Source organism: Dermacentor albipictus, chromosome 5 (genome assembly GCF_038994185.2).
Source record: "Dermacentor albipictus isolate Rhodes 1998 colony chromosome 5, USDA_Dalb.pri_finalv2, whole genome shotgun sequence".
NCBI lineage: Eukaryota > Metazoa > Arthropoda > Arachnida > Ixodida > Ixodidae > Dermacentor > Dermacentor albipictus.
The window spans coordinates 92,141,632-92,165,519 of record NC_091825.1 but is presented as its reverse complement, the minus strand read 5'-3'; the positions used below and the strand labels follow the sequence as shown (position 1 = coordinate 92,165,519).

The 23,888-nt window shown below is 41.6% G+C and overlaps 1 protein-coding gene across 11 annotated transcripts in view; it reads right to left on the bottom strand.

Annotated features, from left to right (window-relative positions):
* Ask1 (apoptotic signal-regulating kinase 1) overlaps positions 1-23,888 on the bottom strand; it is a 113,466-nt gene that overhangs the window by 15,310 nt on the left and 74,268 nt on the right. For all 11 annotated transcript variants that reach the window (XM_070538579.1, XM_070538581.1, XM_070538580.1 and 8 more), the window contains 8 exons: positions 21,992-22,054; positions 20,323-20,401; positions 19,484-19,563; positions 17,775-17,880; positions 6,743-6,881; positions 6,118-6,216; positions 2,238-2,320; positions 670-764 (listed from right to left, as the gene is read on the bottom strand). In XM_070538579.1, the coding sequence (XP_070394680.1) occupies positions 670-764; positions 2,238-2,320; positions 6,118-6,216; positions 6,743-6,881; positions 17,775-17,880; positions 19,484-19,563; positions 20,323-20,401; positions 21,992-22,054 (744 nt within the window). The remainder of the gene's footprint in view (positions 1-669; positions 765-2,237; positions 2,321-6,117; positions 6,217-6,742; positions 6,882-17,774; positions 17,881-19,483; positions 19,564-20,322; positions 20,402-21,991; positions 22,055-23,888) is intronic.

Sequence of the window (23,888 nt, the reverse complement as noted above, 5' to 3'; positions counted from 1 at the left end):
AGACGCCTGTCTGCCTAACTGCATCATATCAGCCATTCTTTCACGACACAGTTAAATAAATGTTGCAGCTATTATGAATTAGATGTGCCCTTTAAGAGTGTACCAGACTGAAGCTTCTCTGTAAATGTGCTCTGCCTACGTCCTGCCCCATGGCAATATAACGAACATGAACAATGATGGGGCCGTTTCGCGCAGTTTGCATTATGTTTATTAATACCTTTGACAGACAATCTCAAAAACAAGATATGAAGAACTTACAAGCTGGTATAAATGCAGATGTCTCAACTTTACAGAAAAAATTAATGCTTTTAATTGTATTAAGCAACTGCTGGCAAATGGACAGCTCTTGTCATGAGTGCTCAATTGCATTGTGCACAGTTTTCTTTAGAATTTGTGCACAATTTCATCCTGTACACATTTGTACAGCATTTTAGTTCCATTGAAGCCGATACATTTTAAGCAAAACACTTGCTGTTATTTAACATGTCACACAGGCAGTTAACGTGAGGTGGGAAAGGTATTGGACTGTCAGAAAACTTTTGACATTGATCTACTGACAGTTCAATTTAATTTCAAACTGCACATGTTACTACACATGCTGTATTCGTATTCGCAGCTGAATATGACTAGATGATGCAAACTGTGCACCGAATATAGGTCGATGCTTACCCTTTCCATGCACTCCGTGTCCATGCCAAGGTCTTGTAGCCAGTGCATGAGATCTTCATCACGATGAACATCAGGCCTATGGACACCAGCTGAGGCTAAGGTTGTGGGAGAATAACATTTACAACTGTAAATCTTCAGTTGAATGTAGACACTGACTTCACAGTGCACTAAGCTTGTATTTGACAAAAGCAGCTATACAGGGTAGCCCAGCTAACCTGGGCTGATCTATAAATAACAAATAGTTACACATAACGAAATAAATCTAAAATTTCGTTGGCAATGCTTTATTATCATACTGCTGTAACAACCAAAAACGCAAGATCCGAGACAATGCGAGACACAGCAACACAGTGAATACAGTAATGCTGAATATTTGTTTGCCTGTCAGCTCCCACTATGTACTCCGGCAGCAAAATGTCAAATACTTAGCAAGAGCAACTTGAAATGGCGCATTCTGGATGCGTATGTGCGTTTTGGTCAGCAGCATTGCTTGGCTGGCCTGCAGCCGGCAAGCCAACATGCCCAATGATGAGCTAACTTGTCATGAACTTTCTGAAAATTTTTCAAACTGTCCAGTTAATCAAAATCAAAATGACATTCTGCCACTGAAAAAATATGCTAAAAAGGGTGTTTTTGAAAGTGATTAGGTTATTTTTTGCTATGCAGTCAACAACAGTCTTTCTGAATTTGTGTCCGCAATCACTGGGATTTTGAAATGGACGTGACATTGTCTGCATGGCCGCGAAGCCCACTGCAAGTTCTTTCATTGGTGATGATCACTCCAGTGATGACAATCAGTTGCTGGACAATCAAGGTGAGGGAGATTTTGACTTTGAAGAAACATCAAGCACTAGTAGCACAGATGACAGGTCCGACCCTGTGGCCAGCACCCAAAACTGGGATCGTTTTGACCAAAACAATCTGCCTCCTGCATCTCTTAAGTTTGAATTCGCTGGATTGTTTGTATCCTATGCAATGAAGCTGCCTCTCAGCAACTCGTGTTTCCCTTTTCGTATATGTGCAAATAAAGGTTTGCACTACTATATCACAATTTTTACAAATAAATAAGTACACAATGCCTTTTGCAAACTTTTTCAACAAGGGCAGCAAAGGCCTTGCTACAGGCATTCTGGATATCATAAATAAAAATTAAAAAGGAGGGGGGGCAGCAAAATTGCAGGGCTAAAAGAATTGGCACTTCTTGTCAGTCTTCAAAATTTCTGATGGCAGTTAAGGGGTTAACTGTTTGTTACTTGGCACTATATATCTGTACCGCACTATATATATACCGGAAGGCCATGAAAATTGCCAGTTGACCCTTTGGTAGCCCGTCAGAAGCATTGTGCTTGCTTTTTTATTGTACAGAACTGATCAGGAATTTTCTTTGTTCGGCATGTATTGGCATGTACGTATATAACAGATATCCCATATAATGAAGGTATTTTTGTGTTGGATGTGACTTCATACTGATGAGGTTCGACTGTACAGAAATAGCCGATACAATTGCTGAAGTTTTCAGTACCCATCAAATCAGCGCAAGATTTGCAAAAGCCAGATGCAAATCTTACCGGAAGGAACAGATGATGATGGACCTGATATTGTCACGCTCGACTCTCTACTACCCGGATGGAGGAGCCTGTTCTGGCTTAGACTGGACGAGAAAGGGATGGGTAAAGGGTAAGAACAACAATGAGATGGAAGTGACCGCTGCAACTATGTAAAACAATACTCGTAAAACTAGTAAAACAATGCTAGTAAAACTAGTAGAACGAGAAAAAAGCAAAGAAAAAAAAAATGGCTGTGGCTTAGGTAAGGTTAAGCCCAGGATGCGAAGCATACTAGCCTTTATTTTAGTTGTTGAACCACTGTTTAGCCTGGTGAACTGCTGTTGCTTGGCTATATTTGGTTCGGCTAGACGAAGAAACAACTCATGCATTACTTCTTCGCCTTCAAGAGTGGAACGCGACAGCGTTCCCGTCGACCCGCCAAGGGGTGTAAGACAATGGGCTACAGGGCAGCGACTACGCGCCCCGCATTGGACGCGGTGAGCGTCGAGCAAAGCAGCGTTCGGCGCGGCAACGAAATGTGCGCCTGAGCAAGAGACGCACGCCTTAGAAACAGCGCGTTTCTAAGGCAACACCGCATTCACTAGAGGCGCTTTTGTACCGCTTTGAAGCGTTGTACTCGTGGCTCAGTGGTAGCGTCTCCGTCCCACACTCCGGAGACCCTGGTTCGATTCCCACCCAGCCCGTCTTGCAAGAGTTGAGCCAAAGCCACTTCTCCTCTGTCGTGACGTCACGGTGTCACGTGATTTCATGGTCACCGCCGCGCCTGAGGAGCTGGGTTGAGCCCTCGTAATATGCTTCGCATAAAACTGGACACAAAACTTTCGACACAAGCACAGCAGAAAAAGCCCGTGGTGCACTACAGATATCGTGACAGCATTTTGTAGGTGCAAATTGATTTGGTTTCATGAAAAACAGTGTATCACAAAAACTGTTGGGCCAATAGCCTAAGCTAGTAGAGGCCCATAATCACACACATTGGCAACTCATTTTAACAGGCATGATAAAGATTGAAAGTCAACAGAAATAAGGAAAAACGGAAAATGTAAGATGTGTGGAATTATATTTTTGGGAACAAGAACCACTTCACTGAAACTGTGAAGTTCCCAGCCACTTTAGTGTCAAGTGGAAGTGTACTCCATATTCTTGCACCCCAAAACTACAACAAACGTTGACCGTAGAGGTCAAGAGTGGCAGGGAGGTTAAAGTTCAAGTTTGCATTTCTAGTGCTAGAGGTTGGTCTAATAAACAAGCATATTGGCAGTGGGACGCTGTTGTTTATGATGTCATGCATGGTGCTAAACATTATATGCCACATACATTAAAAATACTGCCATGTACATTCCCAATACAAGGTTATCGTGAAGTCTTGATGTGCAGCTGGTTGAAAGATCTTAATACATGCAGAACTGGGAACCTTAGAATATGACAACATACTACAGTAGGAGCCAAAAAGAAAAAACACTGATGTTTGATGAAATTTACTAAAATTTGTTTGATTACTCAACATGCTAAATGTTTATTGAAGATTTGTTGACTTGGTTATGTGAACAGACACTGCATTATACAGACTGATAATTTTCAAGCTTTACAGAATTTTTAAAAATCGCCTGCGACAGACAGCACAATTCCAGTCCTTAAGCGAGCTGGATTATTTGAAGAGGTGTACATTATTTGCAGGAAAAACCGAAACACATATTCAACTAATTACCAAAAATTCACTAATTACATTTATAATCAGTTACTTTACAGCACATATTGCAATTTAAGACTTCTAGCTGGTGAGTTTGCAAGGTGTATCCACTTAGAATGAATTTTCAGGATGACATAAATTTTGAGATATTCTTTAACAGATTGTGCACAATACATGGGTATTCCAGTTACTTTTGTGCTTCAATGCATTGAAAAGCATTTGGTCAAAAAAAAAATTGGTGGAACAACTGTGCATTCTTGTCGGCAGTTTGATGGCGCACATCTCGAAGCCCATGCCATTATCAAAGTTTGTTTCAAGTGCCTTGCAAACTCACAGACTACAATTAGTAAATTTCAATGCATGCATTAATGTAATTAATTAAAAAGCTAATTTGTATTTTTTTAGTTAGTTGGATAGGTGTCTGGTTTCACTGCCTGCAGCAGGGAATGGCAGCACATTTGGGTTATCGCTTACTAGAAGTGTGCAGGACGCCTGAAAAGTAACTCTGCCCTATGCACTGCAATACAAATAGGTGAAGATCTGCGGTGTGTGAATACCAAATAGTAGATTTCAAATCGAATATAGAATGCAATCAAGAAAAAAATCCAAACATTGAATCAGATAATGAATATCAGAAAATCTATCACAAAGTTCAATGCTTGCAAATTTTGGCAAGCAAGCATAGTGGTTCATGTGCTCAGGAGTCTCTAGTATTGCATAACAAGAATGTAGCAAGCTATCAATATCTTATGTACACAGAAGCACAGATATCCAGTATGGTCTACTATATGAAAGGGAACTCCAAATTAGTGTACGAGCACTCATTACAGCTTGGTTGTAGCTTAAAGTCTCTAAAACATTTTTTTTGCCTATAGAATGCTAGTAAACTAGAATGAAGCAGCTTCTTTCCCTCGGAAGCTAAAGTAGTAGTGATGTTATGTTGTACTGAATACCAATCACATTCTTAGTTTAATATTAGACCTGTGTTTTATGGCAATCGTTTTTTGCATAGAAAGTTTTGATTTCCAGTTTTCCTACAAAATACAGAAGGGCTTTTCCATTTCTATGGCAGGTGGGTTATTGTAAGCCCAATCTGTGTGACAGACGAGAGTACAGGCTGTGCATCATGCGACTTGATCAACACTCCATGCGTAGCTATCATTGGTGCTGTGTGGGTCAGAGTCAGTGGCAGAGCAGGCAGCTTTTCATTGTCAGGTTCAGCATCATTTGCCAGGTGTCAAAGATGTCAAAGGGTCCCGGGAAATTTGCAAATCGATTCTGCATGAACTGTGTCAAATCGGCACAAAACCTGAACTTTATTTGTAGATGCCCAACGAAGCAGCACCATGCCCCAATCGGGCCTCATGGCTTAGGCAGCACGGCCATCAGAAAAATTTGCCACTGGCCGATGTCGTAACAGGCCACAAGCCGCTGCGGAATGCTTCCTGTTAATATGCTTGTACAGTTGGCTCACTGCGAGACCACGCATATGGGTCAGATTCAAGTTATTCTCTGCGTATCCAACACAATCCACATGCCTTTCGATCCTGATGGGCCCGATCTTCACACCTGCTAGTATTGCAATTTCTGAAGTATACGTCATTTTCAGTGCCATTCTCTCTGGTCGTGTCACATTATCATTTCGATTAGTCCTGTCTATCTGGACAAACTTTGTACTGAGAGAGGCGGCCCCGCCAAATGTGTTCTGCGAATCGTGGCATTCGGCCGCTGTGCGTTCAAACCCCGTATTGATCTGACATCTGGGAGAACATGCAGTAGGGCGGGAGCACTCACAAAGTTCACGACTGCGTCAGCAGGGGTGGCTCGTGCACAACGTGCTCGGCACTTCTTTTGCGCTGAAAACAAGTTGGTGATGCGCTTGCTTGAGCGGCATCGAGCACGATGCTGGTACAGGCTTTGCGACACACGTGGCAGCGGCACATTGCAGGTCTCTACCAAAATATATCGAATAGTGGAAAAATCAAACGGTTGACATTAAATTCACGAATTGAACATTCACTATTCAATTCGGTGATATTTGAGAATCCGAACACCCTTACTACAAACCCTATAATGAGTGTATGTGGCTGCCGTCTTTGATATGTGCGTCCTTTTTTTTTTAATTCCTATACACGCAACAATTTTGTACAAGGACAGATAACAATAAAGGCTGGTGGTGGCAGTACCTACCAACCCTCCACAAAGCTTCGCTGTTGTGAGCGGCTGTCTAGAAGTTTCCTCAGCAAGTCCTGGTACAGCTGCTCACTCATCTGGATGGCATCTATGACCCTGCATGGGGAGGTAAAGAAAGAACACGTATAATAATAATAATAATAATAATAATAATAATAATAATAATAATAATAATAATAATAATAATAATAATAGGACATGCCGGCTTTGACAGGGAAATTTTTAAGTAAAACACCGTGCAATTACTCGGAAGTACAATGGCTGTAAAGTGTAAAGGCTGTAGGAACTATGACCTAAGTGTAAGAGCCAAAATTACACTGATGTGACGTGAACTCGAGACTGCGGAAACAAAAGTATGCATATTAGTTCGCTTTAATTGCAGCATGTCATTCTATTAGTACCTGTGGGATTGAAAATTACTCTGCAGCTAGAAGTAAGAATTTGTATCCATCTACCTTTTTTTGTCATTTGCCACTTTGTTGTTGTGTCGTTTTAAGTACAAGTCGCTATCAATGGACGAAGCAACAGCAAGAAGAGCAGTCTCTGTAGAGTTCTAAATTTTACACGTGCATGTAATGCCAGAGTTTGCATGCAACGTCACAAGAGGGCAGGCCTGACTGACCGTTGGGTCTCCTCTGAAGGGAGGCCAAGGGCCAGCTGCTTTTGTGCAGCCAAACTGCGGGACTTGCTGGAATTGATGGTGGACACGCCTGAGGTGGACTCGGCATCCTCTATGTCGTTGTCCTCTTGGTCTTCCTGACCTGCAAGTATGTAACATGCCTTCCTGTTAGAGCCAGTAGCACTCACGTATGATGCAGGAGCTTGCAGTATAATTCCATTTCAGATGTTCTGAAATTTTGGTTAATTCAAACAAATTTCCACATTTCTGTTGGCCTGTTGTGCTTTCAGTGCATTGTGACACACCTGAAAAAAAAGAACACTACTAGCAGATGAATACAATGGAAGACTCCAAGGATGATTGTTCCGCAGGCAATAGTTTATCAGCCTGTCCTGCTGCAGGAATCATCCACACAATGAATAAGGCAAGAAAATGACAGAGCTAAAAAAAGAAATATTACTACTCTCTCCCTCACACTCTTCATGAATGCTAGTGAGAGACTGCATTGAGAACAGCATCAAGAGGGAGGTTGTGAAGAAAGGAAAGTTCACAGCAATGGCTGTTGTTATTCTAAAATACACGACCAGTATTTCTTTCCTCAAAAACGGTCTTGTTGGAAGAAAAGGGCAGCAGTTGTTGCCCGATTTATAAGACATTCAAGGCTACATCTGCAGTGTTATACCACCAGAATACAGATGCGAGAAATAGCTAGGCATTTTCCGTCCATGGGCGTCATGGATGAGACGTTGCCAAGAGCAATCATTGATGTATAATCACGCGATGTGCCCTCTGGCATGAAAATTTCGCATTTGTTCCATTGTATTGATGCACTACGAATAACAACACTCAATCAGTTCAGATTGGTGAATTCTTTTTTTTAAAGCTATTTTAATTATTTTTTTATAAGGTTCATCATCACTGGAGAAAGTGAACATTGACCTTCACTTTTTAAACTTTGTGCCGATACCTATTATCAACATGTTTGAAAGGCACCATAGCTTTCAAAGCATTTTGTTTTATTTGTGATATTTTGAATAAGGAGACGGGAAACTGATTTGTTAAATCAACCATAGAAGCCAACAGGCAATGAAGCCAAAGAAAGCAAAGGGGGTAATTAGCAGTGGTTGAAATTGAATATGTAGAAAACAATGACGAAGAGAAACTGTGGACTAAAAGATTACTTGTTTCCAGTGGGAGACGAACCCACAACCTCTGCATTACGTGTGCATTGCACTACCGGTGGTGCTACGGCAACGGCCATCAATCTGTCTGCTATCTTGGATATTTATGTGCACTAGAGCAAACCCTGAGAGTGCAAGCCAGTGACCCTCAGAGCCATGGTGGGTGAATGTGGAACATCCCCCTTTTTTTTTTTTCGAAATAACATCACATAACGCATGAAACTAGAAGACCGGGCACACGGCTAATAAACCCTCGTATGCTACACCTTACAAAGGCATCAAGGCTGCCAGATTTGAGATGCTCGCTATGAATGAACGAGGAAAAGAGGAAGAGAGGGGCTTAATATTTTTTAGGTCGCAACCGTAAAAGCAAACAGGCAGCGAAGCCAAGGAAAGCATAGGAGAAATTAACTGTGCTTGAAAATTAAGATGTAGAAAATATTGAAGAAAGGGAAAAATGGAAGCGCTGAAAAGATAGATACTGGTGGGCTAGTTGGTGAGTCGCAATATTGAAGCAGTGCACTAAAACCGACACGTTCACGCACACATGCAAAAGGATGCACACAACGCTTTGTGTATGTCCCTTTTATGTGTATGGCCACGGCACTGGCACTGCGATCCTACGCTCACCACTGATGTTTATACAGGTCCTGTTGCCGATTTCCCTGGGCCGGCCATGGTCTGTTTCTTCGATGCAACCGGTCCCGATGACACCCTTCCGTGAATGGCACAGCGATACAAGCTCCCCCTGGCTCGGCGCACTTTCGTCAACGGACTGCGGTCTATCAATACCGTTTTTTGCCACTTCACCTCTGCTGGATGCTCCACCACTTCTGGACGCCGCAGATTTTTCCGTCTGGCAACGTGGGACTGAGTCAGCTGAGCGGGCAGTACAAAAGTGCGCGCATTCCAACGCCGCCCTGGGCCACGGCACTGGCACTGTGATCCTACGCTCACCGCTGATGTTTATACAGGTTAGCTACTATGACGCTTATTCCTATCGTGACGATGATGTCTGTCTTTTAGCGGTGTCGTGGCCACCCCATGTTTTGAAAAGTGTTCGCGCTTGTGCATCGTATCTGTTGTGCCTGCTTGTTCTGGATGGTGATGTCGAGTTAAACCCTGGACCCATGACCAAGGCTCAAGAGGAAAAGCTAGACCTTGTGGCTGGCTCTATCTTGCGTGTTGAAGCTAGTAATTCTGCGCTGCAAGAATCTGTGAACAAGGTGCTTCATATGCACGTTGAGTTAAAGAATGATTTAGAAAAATTGACAAAGCGTGTCCTTGATCTAGAGCAGAAAGTTGCAGCGGCCCCATGTGCTCAGTCCATCACGAGCAGTGAGAACGGTCTCGTAGGCATACAGGAAAAATTTGACGACCTCGAAAATCGCTCTAGGCGGTCTAACGATCTCTTTTATGGATTAACAGATTTGGCGAGGTCTGAAACTTGGGAAGAGTCAGAACGACTCGTAAGTAATTTCTGTACCGAAAAACTTGGGCTTACCGTGACGTCGATTTCGAGAGCGCATCGTGTGGGCCGCTTTTCGTCTGAGAAGAAGCGGCCTATCATAGCCAAATTTTTCAATGAGAAGGAAGTTGAATTGGCAAGGTGTCTACCAAGTTGACATTTCCAAATTCCCTGATTTTTCCAGGTTTTCCCTGAGCACCTTTGCAAAATTCCCTGAATGAGCCAGAACTTTGTTTTAATATGTCAAGACAGGCTGACACCATGTTGCACGAATGCTGTCACTCTCTAGTAAGCATGCTGAAACAAAAAAATAACAATCCAATTTGAATAGTAAGAAGTAATATCTATTTTATTTAAAAACAAAACAGAAGGACGGTGTTAGTAAAATGCACAGCGAAAGAAGTGGTAAAACCTATTCCAAATTGAGACAAACATTTTCAAATACGAATGAAAAGGAGATGCATACATGAGCAAATATTTTTGAATACGAGATATTTCTATCAACTGATAGCAAGCTCATCGGTATGAGGCCTGAACTTTGTCACAATCAAGATTCTCTCTCTGCAGCTGGGAAGTCAACCTCAACAGTCCTGACATACTCTCAGCCCATACACAACATTTCAGTGTTGGGTTTCACTGCTTTAAAGAGTTTATTCTGGTTTGGATGAGGGACACCTGCATCTCGGCATCAGCTAACACTGTTTTTTGAGCTCAAGCTCCTTCAAAGAGGCGGCGGCACGCTTCCTGCCTTAGTTCGTCGGTCCTTTCGGTTCTCATCCTCCTTCTGCCACCACCCTTTCACCCCATGGATCATTTGAAGCATCCTCTTGGTCAGTTGTACAGTCAACGTCCCATTTTCGGACTCGCTAGGGGCCACAAAAACATCCGAAAAATATGGCTATCCAAAAAAAAAAAATTAATGCATGTCTTTAACTGCCCTTAAGGGCTAAAATTGCCACAAGCACGTCCGAAAAAACTCTTAAAGCCTGTCAGCACACTTATTATGCATATCGGTGCTCGCACTTTGACATGAGACGGGGGTGCACGCGTGTATAATTAAGGAATGCATACTGTGTCCCGTGACAATTGCCCCTTCCCACCCTTGTTATGCTTCACTGCCTAGCACTACTGCACTGAGGCGAAACTAACTTTCGGTGACTGGCATTACGCAACGCGCTGTGCTCCGCGAGCTTCGAAGCCAATCGCGAGGATTACAAAGGCGGAGTCGGTGCCATTGCAGACAGCGGCGAATTCTTTCAATGAAAAACACGGCACCGCAGGGCAAGAAGCTTAATAGCGAACGTAGAAGCAGCTAGGCTTAACGTTACCGCGGTAGTGGCTACGTCTGCCAGCGGATCTGCGTGCGAGAGTGCCAGTTCGAGGCGGCGAGATGATAAAAATGGCGGCGGTGGTGGCTTCGATTAATGCCATTTCAGATCTGCAGTCAGGGCAACATACATTGACTATATGGAATACATGATGGTGCCGCAAAGTCATGCGAATTATCGGGCACGTTCGAAAAATCTGGCATCTGGAAAATCGGTCGTTAACTACTCTGGCAATACATCGTGCCAGTGACACTGCGTCAATGACGATTCTTTGCGATTCCTCTTTTAGCGGAGCCAGCATTAACACGACTTTCGTTCCCTTTCAGTAAAGTTACAGGTAGTTTTCCCTGATAGAAGCACAAATTCCCTGAGTTTTCCCTGAGTATTTCCAGACTATTCAAATTCCCTGAGAATTCCCGGTTTTCCCAGTTTTCCCGGTCGGTAGACACCCTGATTGGTTCTGAGCCGCGGCCATAAGTTGAAGAACACTAACTTCAGCATCTCGCGAGACTACTCGGAAGCAGTTCGCGAAAAGCGACGGAAACTTCTCCAGTTCTCGAGAACTATGAAGAAAGATGGAGATCGAGTGCGTCTGGTTTTCAACAAACTGCACTTAAACAATGAAGTTTACGAGTGGAACACCAATGAAGGCCAGGCTGTTCTTGTTTCTCGGCGTAGGGATCAATGATGTTCCTCCTCCTTTGTTTCATTAAGCTCAGTTTCATCTACTGGATCACCCGTAAAATTGTACTCTAGCACTGATAACAAATTTCTCTTTTTATACACCAACGCTAGAAGTGTTATCGCTAATGGTATTGCACTCTCATCGCTCATCGATTCATTCCAGGCTTCTTTAGTGTTACTTACCGAGACCTGGCTTAACAACACCATACACGATAACAACATCTTTACGAGTGAATCCACTTTCAAGTTTTTTCGATGTGATAGGCAGCAGCGTAGAGGGGGCGGTGTGCTCATCGCGATAAAGGAAGAATTCATCGCCGCACCCATCATTATCGATTCTTTTCTTGAATGTATTTGGATTTCCCTGAAGGGTGCTGCATTTGGTGCGATAATTGGCGTTTTTTATCGTCCACCCGACATGTCTGGCGCCTTTTCCGATGAGTATCATCGAGTGTTGAGCGAGGTGTGCGCGCATTTTCCGAGGTCGGTGATTATCATATTTGGCGATTTCAATTTTCCAAATATAGATTGGTCGACGCTCTCCGTATCGGCCACGGATGCGGCCGCACATACCTTTCTCGGCACTTGTCTTGACTTTTCATTAACCCAACTTATTAGTCAACCAACACGATCCACTGAAACTTCTGCCAATATACTAGACTTAATTTTAACTAATAATCCTGATATATTATCCGACATAACTCATGAAGTAGGCATCGCTGACCATGATATCATAACTGGATGCATTAACTTTTGCGTGAGCAAAAGAATAATTACCAAAAAGAAAATAAGGTGTTACGGTAAAGCCAATTTCGATGCAATTAACAATGAATTAACAACATTTTCAGGTCAATTTCTGCATGATTTTCATTCCCGTTCCATTGAACAGAACTGGGTCCTCTTTAAGGCCACCCTCAGTTCACTCATTGACACCTACATTCCTGTGTTATCCATTTCCTGCAAAAGCAGTTCTCCATGGTTTACAAACAAGCTTCGGCGGCTTAATAACAAAAAGAAAAGACTTTACAAGCAGGCTAAGCTGACTGGTCTAGCGAGTGCTCATGATAAACACAAAGCATGTGAAAAGGCTTATAAGGCATTACTAAAATCCACTCGCAAAAACTTTTTTTCTCATGATTTACCATCCATGCTAAAAACTAATACTCGTCACTTTTGGCGTGTGGTGAACCCTGCAATTCGCACTGACATCATTCTTACTGATTCTTTTGGTGTTCCCATCACCGATTCAGATTGCGCTCAACTTCTTAATGATACGTTTGTAACAATTTTCACTCATGAAAACATTAACTCATTGCCAACTTTAAAGACATTAGTGGGAATCACAATGCATGAGGTAGACATCAGTGAGGCTGGTGTTTTATCTCTACTAACCAATCTTAAAATGTCATCTAGTGCCGACCATCTAGGTTTCAACAATAAAATTTTAAAGAATACATCGCATAGTATTTGTCCTCTGTTAACAGCTCTATTTTCCCAGTCACTATCAATTGGTGGTATTCCTAATGACTGGCGCATTGCTAAAATAATACCCATTTTCAAATCAGGTGATCGTGCTTCTCCCCTTAATTATCGTCCCATCTCCTTAACCAGCACTATTTGTAAATTACTCGAACATATCATACACAGTCAAGTAATCAACTTCCTTGAAGACCATAACATTATTTTTAAGCATCAGCACGGTTTTCGCAAGGGCTACTCATGCGACACACAACTTGCCGGATTTATTAACGACATACACGCACTAATAGACGCCGGGTTCCAAGTTGACGCAATATTTTTAGATTTTTCTAAGGCATTTGACCGTGTTCCACACCATAGGTTGGTACTTAAACTTTCACAGCTTAACATTCACCCTACTATAATTGCATGGATCACCGATTTTCTCTCATCTAGAATTCAGTTTACATCAGTTAACAATTCCAACTCATGTTATGCTGATGTTACATCTGGAGTTCTACAAGGCAGCGTACTTGGTCCTTTACTCTTTCTAATTTATATTAATGATTTACCCAGTTGCGTTTCATCTAAAATCAGACTATTTGCAGACGATTGTGTAGTTTACCGATGTGTAAAAAGTAACACCGATAGCCACTTACTACAAACTGACCTGGACGCAATAAGTGCATGGTGTTCTAATTGGTTAATGCCATTAAATATTTCCAAAACTTAACTCATGTCTTTCACCAATAGGCCACGAATTCTAACCACCTACTCCCTTGATAACAACCCTGTGGAACTCGCAACTACTTACAAGTACCTTGGCATCAATCTTCAATCAAACTTATCATGGAATAATCATATTAACCTTACCCTTGCCTCTTCAAATCGTACTCTCGGACTTATTAAACATAACTTAAAAGAAGCCCCAATGCATGTTAAAAAACTAGCATACACAACATTAATCCGTCCTAAACTAGAATACGCGTCTGCCATCTGGGATCCCGAACAAACGTATATCATAAGTAACATCGAAGCCTTGCAGAACCGTGCTGCGCGAATTATATTTTCAAATTATTCACGTTACACCAGCGTCACCGCGTTAAAGAATAAAGCTGACTTGGACAACTTAGCACTTCGCCGTAAAATTTCTCGCCTAACACTTTTCCATAAGCTTTATCACCATCCATCACTTCACAATGATTTCTTTCAGTCACCAACAGTTATTTTTCCACGCCGTGACCATCCATACAAAGTCAAACGCATTAACTGCCAGTCATCCCATTATGCATCTTCGTTCTTACCACGCACAATAACTGAATGGAACGCCTTACCATCAGTCATTGCCACTGAACCAGACTTGACTAAGTTTCAACATTTAATTCGCTCACGACTTGTCAACTAATCGTATTAGTATTCTTTTTTGGGACTTTTACAGTGTTTTTCGATATTTGTTGGTGTTTTTTAGTGCAGTTGCCTTATGTTCTCCTAATATGTACTAATGTTTCCTCTGTAATAATTGTGACCTAATTATCTTGTATATTACCTACGTTTCACTGTATTATTACTTCTGTTAACCTCTCTTGTTTTTAGTATGTGCAAACTATAACCAGTGCTTGTGATTGACCCCCCCCCCATGTAATACCCTCGTAATGAGGGCCTTTGTGGGTATTTTGAATAAATAAATAAATAAATAAATGTGTGCGTGAATGTGTATGATTTAAAGGGACACTAAAGTGAAAAATTATTTCTCCTGCGTCAGTAAATTACCGCTCTACAACACCAAAAACACCACTCTTACAACGATCAGACGTTTGGTAAGCCAGAAAAAGCGCAAGAACGACATACGGGAGGCGACGCCTACTTGAGTTCCCGCATCTGGGGGCTGTGACGTCTTGGATTTTGATGGCATTTTCTAGGGCCTACTAATTATATATAGTGGTACAGATTGACTACATTGTGTTCTAAAGGAACCAAGCATTAAACATGGCAAGTTTCGGGAACCTTTATTCAGCCAACGCGGCCGAAATGCGAAAACATACTTTGGAAACCCTGACGTCACGCTGACGTACTGGCGCTGGGGTTTCGGCGCGAAATTCAAATACTGATACTTGGACCTTCATTTTCTCATCTAATATTCAAACTATCTTTTTGAAATGACTGCCTGCAGGGTTTTCAAACAATGCTTTATTAGTCTAAACTGATTTATTGTTTCCCTTTAGTGTCCCGTTAAGTGCGCTGCTTCAATATCATGGAAAGATAGCTTGTCGCTGGTGGGTTCATCTCCCACTGGTGACAAACTATCTTTTCGTCCACTTTCATTTGACCTTTTCCTCATTATTTTCTACGTGTGGAGAACCAGCATGCACAGCTCCATGAAAATGTAGTTTTTCAAATGTTTCTGCTATGAACCTACCTCACAAATTTCATTCAAATATCTCAATCCCTCTTAAAGGATCACTAAAGGGAACCATTCAATCAGTTTGGACTGATAAAGTATTCTTTCAATGCATCCTTTTAATTAACTTCAGTTTAATAGATTATGGGGGGACATAGCTTTTGAAATCAGCTTCCTTATTTCTTCATAGATATTGATGAAAATTGGCAGAGGTAGTGATAATGTTTATGCGATGTGATAGAAATATTAAAGTTACACCTCAACAACTTCTTTAATAACAAATTTTTTCTCCTTTTGGGTTTGGCCCAAGCTTGAACGACTTACAATATGTGATAGAAGACTCGTTTAACCCTTTGAGGGTATATTTTTTTTGCCATATACAACCGCCCAGGGTCGATTTTTTTTATTGCAGATTCCAATTGTTCTTAGGGACTTATTTCTAAAAAAATTTACAGTAATTTTTCTAGGGTGACCGTAAAGTGAGAAAAAATATTTTGCATTGGTATAAGTATACGTACTCTTCATTTGTGAATAACAGCAATAAAAAAGGAAATAAACTTCCAAGAATAAAAAATTTGATGCATTTTTATACACAGAGTTCAAGGCTTTGAAAATGCACACACGAAAATATTTCGGACGTCTCACCTGTTCCTGTTCTTACACTCATATTTACGTCCATAGCGTAATCGAACTGCGTAGGTGCGTGTACTGAGTGCACTCAAGGTGCGTGCACTCAGTACACTTATTAGACATATCGGTGCTCGTACTGTGACTAGAGATGGTGGGTGCACGCGTGTATAATTTAGGAATACATACTGCATCCCATGACAATTGCCCCTTCCCACGCTTGTTATGCTTCACCGCAATAGTTTCGTGCATGCTTCACCACGTAACATTACAGTACTAAGGCGAAGATAACTTTCAGAAACCGACATTATGCAACGCGCTGTGCTTTCCGAGCTTCGAAGCTATAGCGAGGACTACAATGGTGGAGTCGCATTGCTGACAGTGGCGAATTCTTTCAACGAAAAACACGGCAACGAACGGCAAGAAGCTTAACAGCGAATGTCGAAGCAGCTAGGCCTAGCGCTGCTGCGGTGGATTTGTTTGATTAATGCCATTTCGGACCTGCGGTCCCGGCAAAATGTCCGAAAAATTGGATGGCGAAGGGTTCTTGCGTCCAAAATTTCAGACGTTCTTATGCATTGATTCTAGGGGGGTACGTGGTGGTGCCGAGAAGCTGTCCAAATTATCAGGCGGTCAGAAAGTCGGTCGTTAACTGTACACTGGCAACTCCTCCAGCCGAGGACATGGCATCAAAGTAGATTCGTTATTATTCCTCTTTGTTACACCAGCCAGCGTTACCATGAATTTCGTTCCCTTTCAACAAAATTACAGCTGATTTTCCCTGACACAAGCACAAATTCCCCGAGTTTTCCCTGAGTATTTCCAGACTATTCAATATTCCTGAGAATTCCCGGTTTTCCCGGTTGGTAGACATCCTGATAAATACATAAACAGAATGACGACACCTGGACAATGGAGTGATGGCGGCAGCATCATGAAGACGGCATGATGACAAGAGAATGACTATAGTGCAAGGACTATGATCTAAAGATCATGGAATGATCAGGGAGATGACAGCCCGAAGACAGTGTGACACAGACAGTGTAACAACAGAATGATGACAGAATGACAACAAAAGTGTGACAATGGTATCATGATGAAGAAAGAATGTCACCAATAACGTGACAATGACAGTATGACATTGGCACGACGAAGACACCATGACATCAACAAAATGATACCAAGATGACGACAATGTAATAACAACAATAGTATGATGGCAGCAGCATGATGATGGCATGACAACAGAGTGACTATGTCATGATAACTGTGTGACAACTATGGAATGATGACAACAGACGATGAGAGCACGAAGATAGCATGATGATAGCGGTTTGATGATGACAGCAGGATCACAACTGAATAACTGCAACATAACAACAAGAGTGACAACCATAAGATGACAATGTTGCAATGACCATGAGGTGATGAAGATTATGGTGTAACGATGACAGTGTCATGACGGCAGCATGACAATGACATGAGGATGATGGGATGAGGGTACGATGGATGATGTAATGACAAACCCATAATGAAGATGGCATGGTTACAATGGAATGACCACAGTGCGAGGATGGTGCGACTACTGTGAAATGACGACGGCAAAACAACAGTATGATAGCGTGACAACAATGGTGTAATGGATGGCGGTACGACTACGAAATGCTTGCATGGGACTGGGATGCACGGGATGAGGCGCTGAGCATAATGTTACAAGCAGCCGTGATGTTATAAGGATACCCAACTGCAAGCTCATTACTGCTTAGTGCAGTAAGGAAAAAGAAGCCAAAACAAGTTAAGGCTCCCAGTGTTACTGTTTTGTGACATTCCCATAAAAGAAGAAATATTATTAGAAATCCATTCTCAAACTTTCAAAGGGAATGGCTCTTACCACAGGACAGGATTTCACTGGCCACTTGAGCTGCGTTCATGACAAGAGCGTCCAAGGCAAACATCCAATGTGGTTTGATGCTCTGGTTCCGGAGCACTTCATTGACCTGCACATTATAACACTCAATAAGGAACAAACCATGCAGAATATGCAAGAGCTCAGGTCACAACATCACAGGCACCAAGAAACCAAAACATAAAGCGGGCAGATAAGCCTGAACCAATAAGAGGATATGTTTCTCAAGATAAGCCTAACAAATAAATTACCTGGCTTGTTAATAAAATGCATAAAACGAACGAAACATTTAGCCTCATAAGTTTACGTAAATATATAACCTGTCTGAACTGAAGATATAGTACTCTGTACAGGTGCAAGAAAAAGTATGGAGACCACAGATGCCATGAAAAAACGTATAGAGTATTTCAGCTTTATTGTGAAGCAATTATATATGGGCACCAAAGGCGAATTTCTGCCGTCGTGGCTGCCATCAGGCATCACGTGCGGGTTAAGTGCCGGACGTAGATTTGCATGTCGGGGCTGTAAGCTCCATCGATTGCCCTTGGATATACGAGATACTATCACTTTCGCACCCAGCACCAGACGTGTCGGTGCCTATGGACAACAGCGTGCGCTGCGAAAACGCTGCTGCATGCGTGGACCGCTCTTGCTCAGCATCCAGTTCTGAATTAAGCAAAATCTCGCAAAAGTGACTGTATCTCTGAAAGCAATTGACCCAGAATACTGTTCCAAAGCAGTGCTGCCACTGCTGATCAACGGCGCACTTTGTACTGTCGTCAAAGTGGTTCTATATCCTTGAGCAAAGCTTGCGAAAGTAGGCTAATGGAATTTTGACAGCAAAGTTTCGTTCTGCGACACAATACCGATCTGCACTGTCTCATTTTGCAAGAACGAAATTCTTGTGAAAGTTAATTTTTCTGCGTTTCCTGCCGATTTCATTATTGCGAGGTTCAACTGTATTATACAATTCTTGCTTTTGACAGCGTCATGTATACAACATGTTATCGCATGAGGTTAACAGAATTAGAAAGTTCAGCGGCAAAAGCAAAAAACAAAAGCTTGCCCCAAACAAATGATGACCACTTCTTACTGCTGAATACATTGTCCCCCACATATAATTTGGCACAGCTTGTAAAGTGAATTGACAATGTACCTCATTTGCCACATTCCTGTGCTTCGAGTTGCTCATTAATTCGCCCTCGTGCTGTGATTGGCTAGCCTCCTGGTTAGTTCAGATGGCAGAGCAACCGCCTCAGAAAGTCGTTAGTCCCTAGTTCGATTACCAGATCAGAAGAAACTTCTGTTCAACTGTGAAGCTTTCTTTCTGAGAAACCCATACTAGCTTCCTTAGTAGCCTCGTGCTACAGTCGGGTCGATAACAATTTCTTCCCTTATACAAAAGTGATGCGATAGCTCAGCAAATGGGTCTGAAGTTCAAACCACATCTAAGCCACAATTACAGCATCGTCGCCATCGCTTCAACACCTGCTTTTCAAGAACGCGTAACAGATCACTTTCAATGTTAAATCACCATCTCTGTTTGTTTTCCTCACTACAAATTGTAATCCCACCCCTTATGTAACACCCCCTGAAATGGGGCTTTTAAGGAATAAAACTGAACTGAACTGAACAGCATTCACCTGGCAATTACAGGCCAACTCTGCCACTAAATATCATTGACACATACTTACTGCACTCTGGAAAAGGTACAAGGCTACTGCGAGCTGGTTGAGGGCCTTGTGGTCGTGGTTGACTTCTTGCTTCAACTTTCCTGCACATACAAAAGAGGCATAAACGTTGGATTGGAAAGGCTGACAGTGCGCCAGTAAAATGGAAGAAATGCACATTTTTGCTGGTGAACAAGACAAAGGGGTTCCCAGAAGGATGGAGGCTTGGTTTGATCAACAGTAGGTGAACAAGGCAAGACTCAGCCTTGAAATTTTCAGCCTAGACGCCTTATCAATGAAGACAAACTCTACTTGTCAATGAAGACAACTCTTTTTGTTGAAATAGAATCATTTCACTGAAAAGGAATACTATACTGACTGCCTTTCTTCAAGGTATTCAGCTAGAATGTCTCGACAGTGTACAAATCCTGTGGACGTAATGTAACAGTGTTTCTTCTAGATGAGTTTCCACATACTACTGGATAAACAAAGAATCTATTAAGTTGCTTTCAAGAGGAAAGAAGTGGACAGTACGAGCCCTAGACTTACAACTGCGTTTATTCTTGGAGAAAATTCCATGGAAAGAAGCTGTACATGCCCAACACTGCTCTGCTATTGCCTTTGTTCTCTTTTGTCTGAAATTTTGACATTGTTTGATACCAATCTGATCCCATTTCTGTTTTCTCCTGTCCCAATAAATGCTGTATGAACACATCTTTTAAGTTTCTTCAGAAACAAACATAGTTGTACGTTAAGCGTTCATCCTGTCGACTTCCCTTGCGAATGCATCTTTACGACTAGTTTCCCGTTCATAACTGTGAAATAAGCTCACAAGAAAACAACACAAATCGAAGTGTGCTTACCAATAATGTGCTGGAGGCCAGTCTTATTCTGCTCTGGGATGTAGTTCTTGAAGCCATCGATGAGGGCTAGAAGTTGCTCCTGCACATAGCCACACATCTTAGGTTGCCACACATTGTCACACATGACAAAAGCACTCTATAACAATGATTCCGCATGCACATTCAGCAAGACGTGGCATAAACAAAAACAAAGTAAAGAAAGGACATGACATAATACGAACAGGCCACAAACTCGATTCACAGTTCCAAGAGAAGCATATATAGTAGAACCCTGTTATAATGTACAGATTTATGTGCTAAAAGTAGTTAGACATATCAGGTAATTTCGTAGACCGAACCTTGGCTGTAACAAACTTCAACTAACTTTCGCGATGCACTTTTTATACACATATTATTTATCTCTTGTGGAAAAAAGAAGCAAGGAAAGAATTCATTCATCGAAAACCAAACTCCGAGTAACAGGCAGCAATTTGTATCTCAGGGTCATTGAGAATGGCGTGGTTGAATCTAAGTGCAGCATGCTGTGGACCTACTCTAGTCCACTATGCTCAGCGTTCACACAGTACAGGCCCAACAAATCCACAACAACAAGCATGCTCAAAAAACATACTATGTTCTACAGCTGTAGTCTCGTGAAAATTGTTACACCCGTCAAACACCGATAAATTATGAGCACATACAGCTTGCATTTCGGTTGTACCTTGTAGCTTTGGCATCATTAAAAATGAACTCCAGAGAAGCATAATTGCAATTCGAAATTTGTCCGATAATAGTCTTTGCAGAAAAAATCCGAGTGCTGCACCTCAACAGCCAGAAAGCTAATTCGGTTGTGTTAATCGAAGTGTTTCACATACAGTGTACTTGAAAAGCACTTTGCCTGCCACTCTAGAAGTTTGCTTGATATAATGTATTCCTAATACCAAAGGTCACTCTGGCAGCCCTAGGGTAGCGTACAGGGGTTTATTGACTAATTGCTTGCTCTGAAGTTTGCATGCTATGCAACGCCTACGACAGAAACGGCACTTCACATCCACCCCCATGGAAGTGAGTAGCACTGGCTAAAACTACCAGGGCTAAACCTGGAATGCATGCACACATATACTAAGAAAAGTGAATAGAGGGGCAGGTGCCTCCGTATCTCAATTGTTAGAGAAAGTGCATCCGTAATGCACAAAGGAGAGGGTTTGGTTGACAGCCCTTTTTGTACACTTTCACTTCTCTTTTTCCTCATTTCTACATTTGAATAAAAAGAACAGTTCATTTCCCTTAAGGTCTCCTTGGCTTCTTTGTTTGTTGAATCTATGTAGAAGTAATCAACAAAAAGGCCAAGCTCCTCGATTCATCTTATTCTTCCCGCTCAATCTTGGCAGAAGTACTAAAACAAGATCATACTCTACAAGCGTCTATACTGCTGCATATAGTGCATAGTGACAGCATTCTAAATGCAGTTACGAAAGTTCCTTTAGTACTTTTCACTCTGTGGTTCAATCTTGGCATCCAAAGGTTCAAGTAAAGAAAGAAACTACTAATTTTCTTCAGGCACTCACATGCATACATTGTGGCTGTTACACGTTAGCTGTTTTCTTCCCTAGAATTTTCCCATGGCTCCTAAGGCAACTATTCAAGCTGCTAGCTCAGTTCAAAGTAGGGCAAAAGAGTAGCAGCTTGCCTTTGTAATGACCAAGTCGTCACCACTGTCCTGCTGCAGCTTGTTCATCCATATGTCACAGATCTGATGGGCAGAAATAGAGAAAAAGGCATGCATGCATTCACCCACAAATGGCAATGGTTCTGGCGACTACAGCCATAGCCATTCTACCTGCTAATAGTCGTTAAAGGGCCACTAATGAGAGGCATACTAATTCGTTTAAAATGGTAGATTACTACTCCAAATCTATTCTCTGTACTTTTTTGGCAGAAAAATGGCTGACCATAAGCAAGGAATTAGCAAAAAAGAAAAAAAGAGACTCATTATACCCCCACGCCAGACTGTGTGAGTGTGTTGTCACAGTCAATGCAACATCTGCGCGAATGCGTAGGCTTGCGCATATTATGTTGGGGTATAACTGTGCCATAAAAAAATTTCACTTCCTTTTTTGGGCCCAAGCAAGTTTTTCCAGACAAACTCAGCTTGCCATCCCCTTATTTTATTGTGCCCCTGACAACTGCACAGAAACCAGATTCTAGCCATTGTCCATCTCTCAGAGACCTGAGTTGCACTATGGCAGCTCAAGGCAATTTTCACCTGTGTTGAAAAGAAAGGCTATTTAGATTGTTTAAAGCATTAGCAACAGGAATCCTCGACTTAGGGTAATTGAAGGTGCTATTCGAGGCTGGCAATGAGAAGGGAGAGATCTCCTTACGCATGGTAAGGGTGTGCTATTCATTTTAGAAGGACAAGATCTTTCTATGTTCTGAACGAGAATATCTCTTGCCAGAATTATCAAACAAGCAGTTTTACATGGTCAAACTGACGTTTAGTAACCAGCAACACAAAGCAGATAACATTTTTGCAGTGTTCCTTGGTCCCACTATATGCCTACGAATCTTTCCTTTTTTTTCGCAGTCGACAAGATAGTCAGTTGATCTTAGCGAATTTCGATTGCTCTTTTGGTGGGAACTCTGTAAACAAAACAATGACACTGGGCACCATTTCAAAAGGGCTCAATAAGCAGTCTGCTATCGATGTAAATGAATGCCACAACATAAAGTTAATTTCTTGATGTGCCGTCATAGTACAGTACAGGTGGATGAATATAAGCTTTCATAAATACAAATTGAATATGAATAGTAAGTAATGAACATCAAGTCGATTATTGAACAGTAAAATTCAGATGCATATATGCATTTACAGCAGGAATGTTTATTTCAGTTTAATTAAGTAAGACAGCAGAACTGACTAGCACAAAAAGAAGTAAACTATCAAAGACAAAGGGACAGTATTAAATGCAAGGTCATTATTTGTCATTAAAAAACTGCGTGCATAACCTCTCAACATTTTCAAAGCCTAATTGCAAACACACTTTCCCAGAATCAAAGCCTGCTGTACAAAGACACTAACTAAATGGTTGCAGAAAAAAAGATTAAAAGTTGTGAAAAAAAAAAGCTGTTGACAAACTTATGTACTGTAGACATCTATAAAAGGGCCTGTTGCAAGGAAAGTATCACTGGCTGTAGCATAAAAGATAGAACTGCTACATGATGACATTGCAAAATGCAATAAACGAAAGACTACAAGCCAAAATCAGTGGTTGTTATGTAGGCTTCTACTTCAAAACCATTAACAAATCTTGCATTACTCATTTCATCTTAGAAAAGTATTGTCATTGTACCATTTACAATAATTTGAGACACTTTGTTTAGCAGAAAGAGTACAGTAACCAGACTTGTAATAGTCAATTGTTGAAAAATACTTGGTCAGTTTCGATATTCGAAAATAACGAGTAGTTTATTTTCGAATGCGAATACAAATACGTAGTGTATATTATTAGATTCGCATTCTAAACTCCGAATATTCATCCACCCTTACTTTTGAGGCATAAACAGCGTAATGACCTATAATTGCA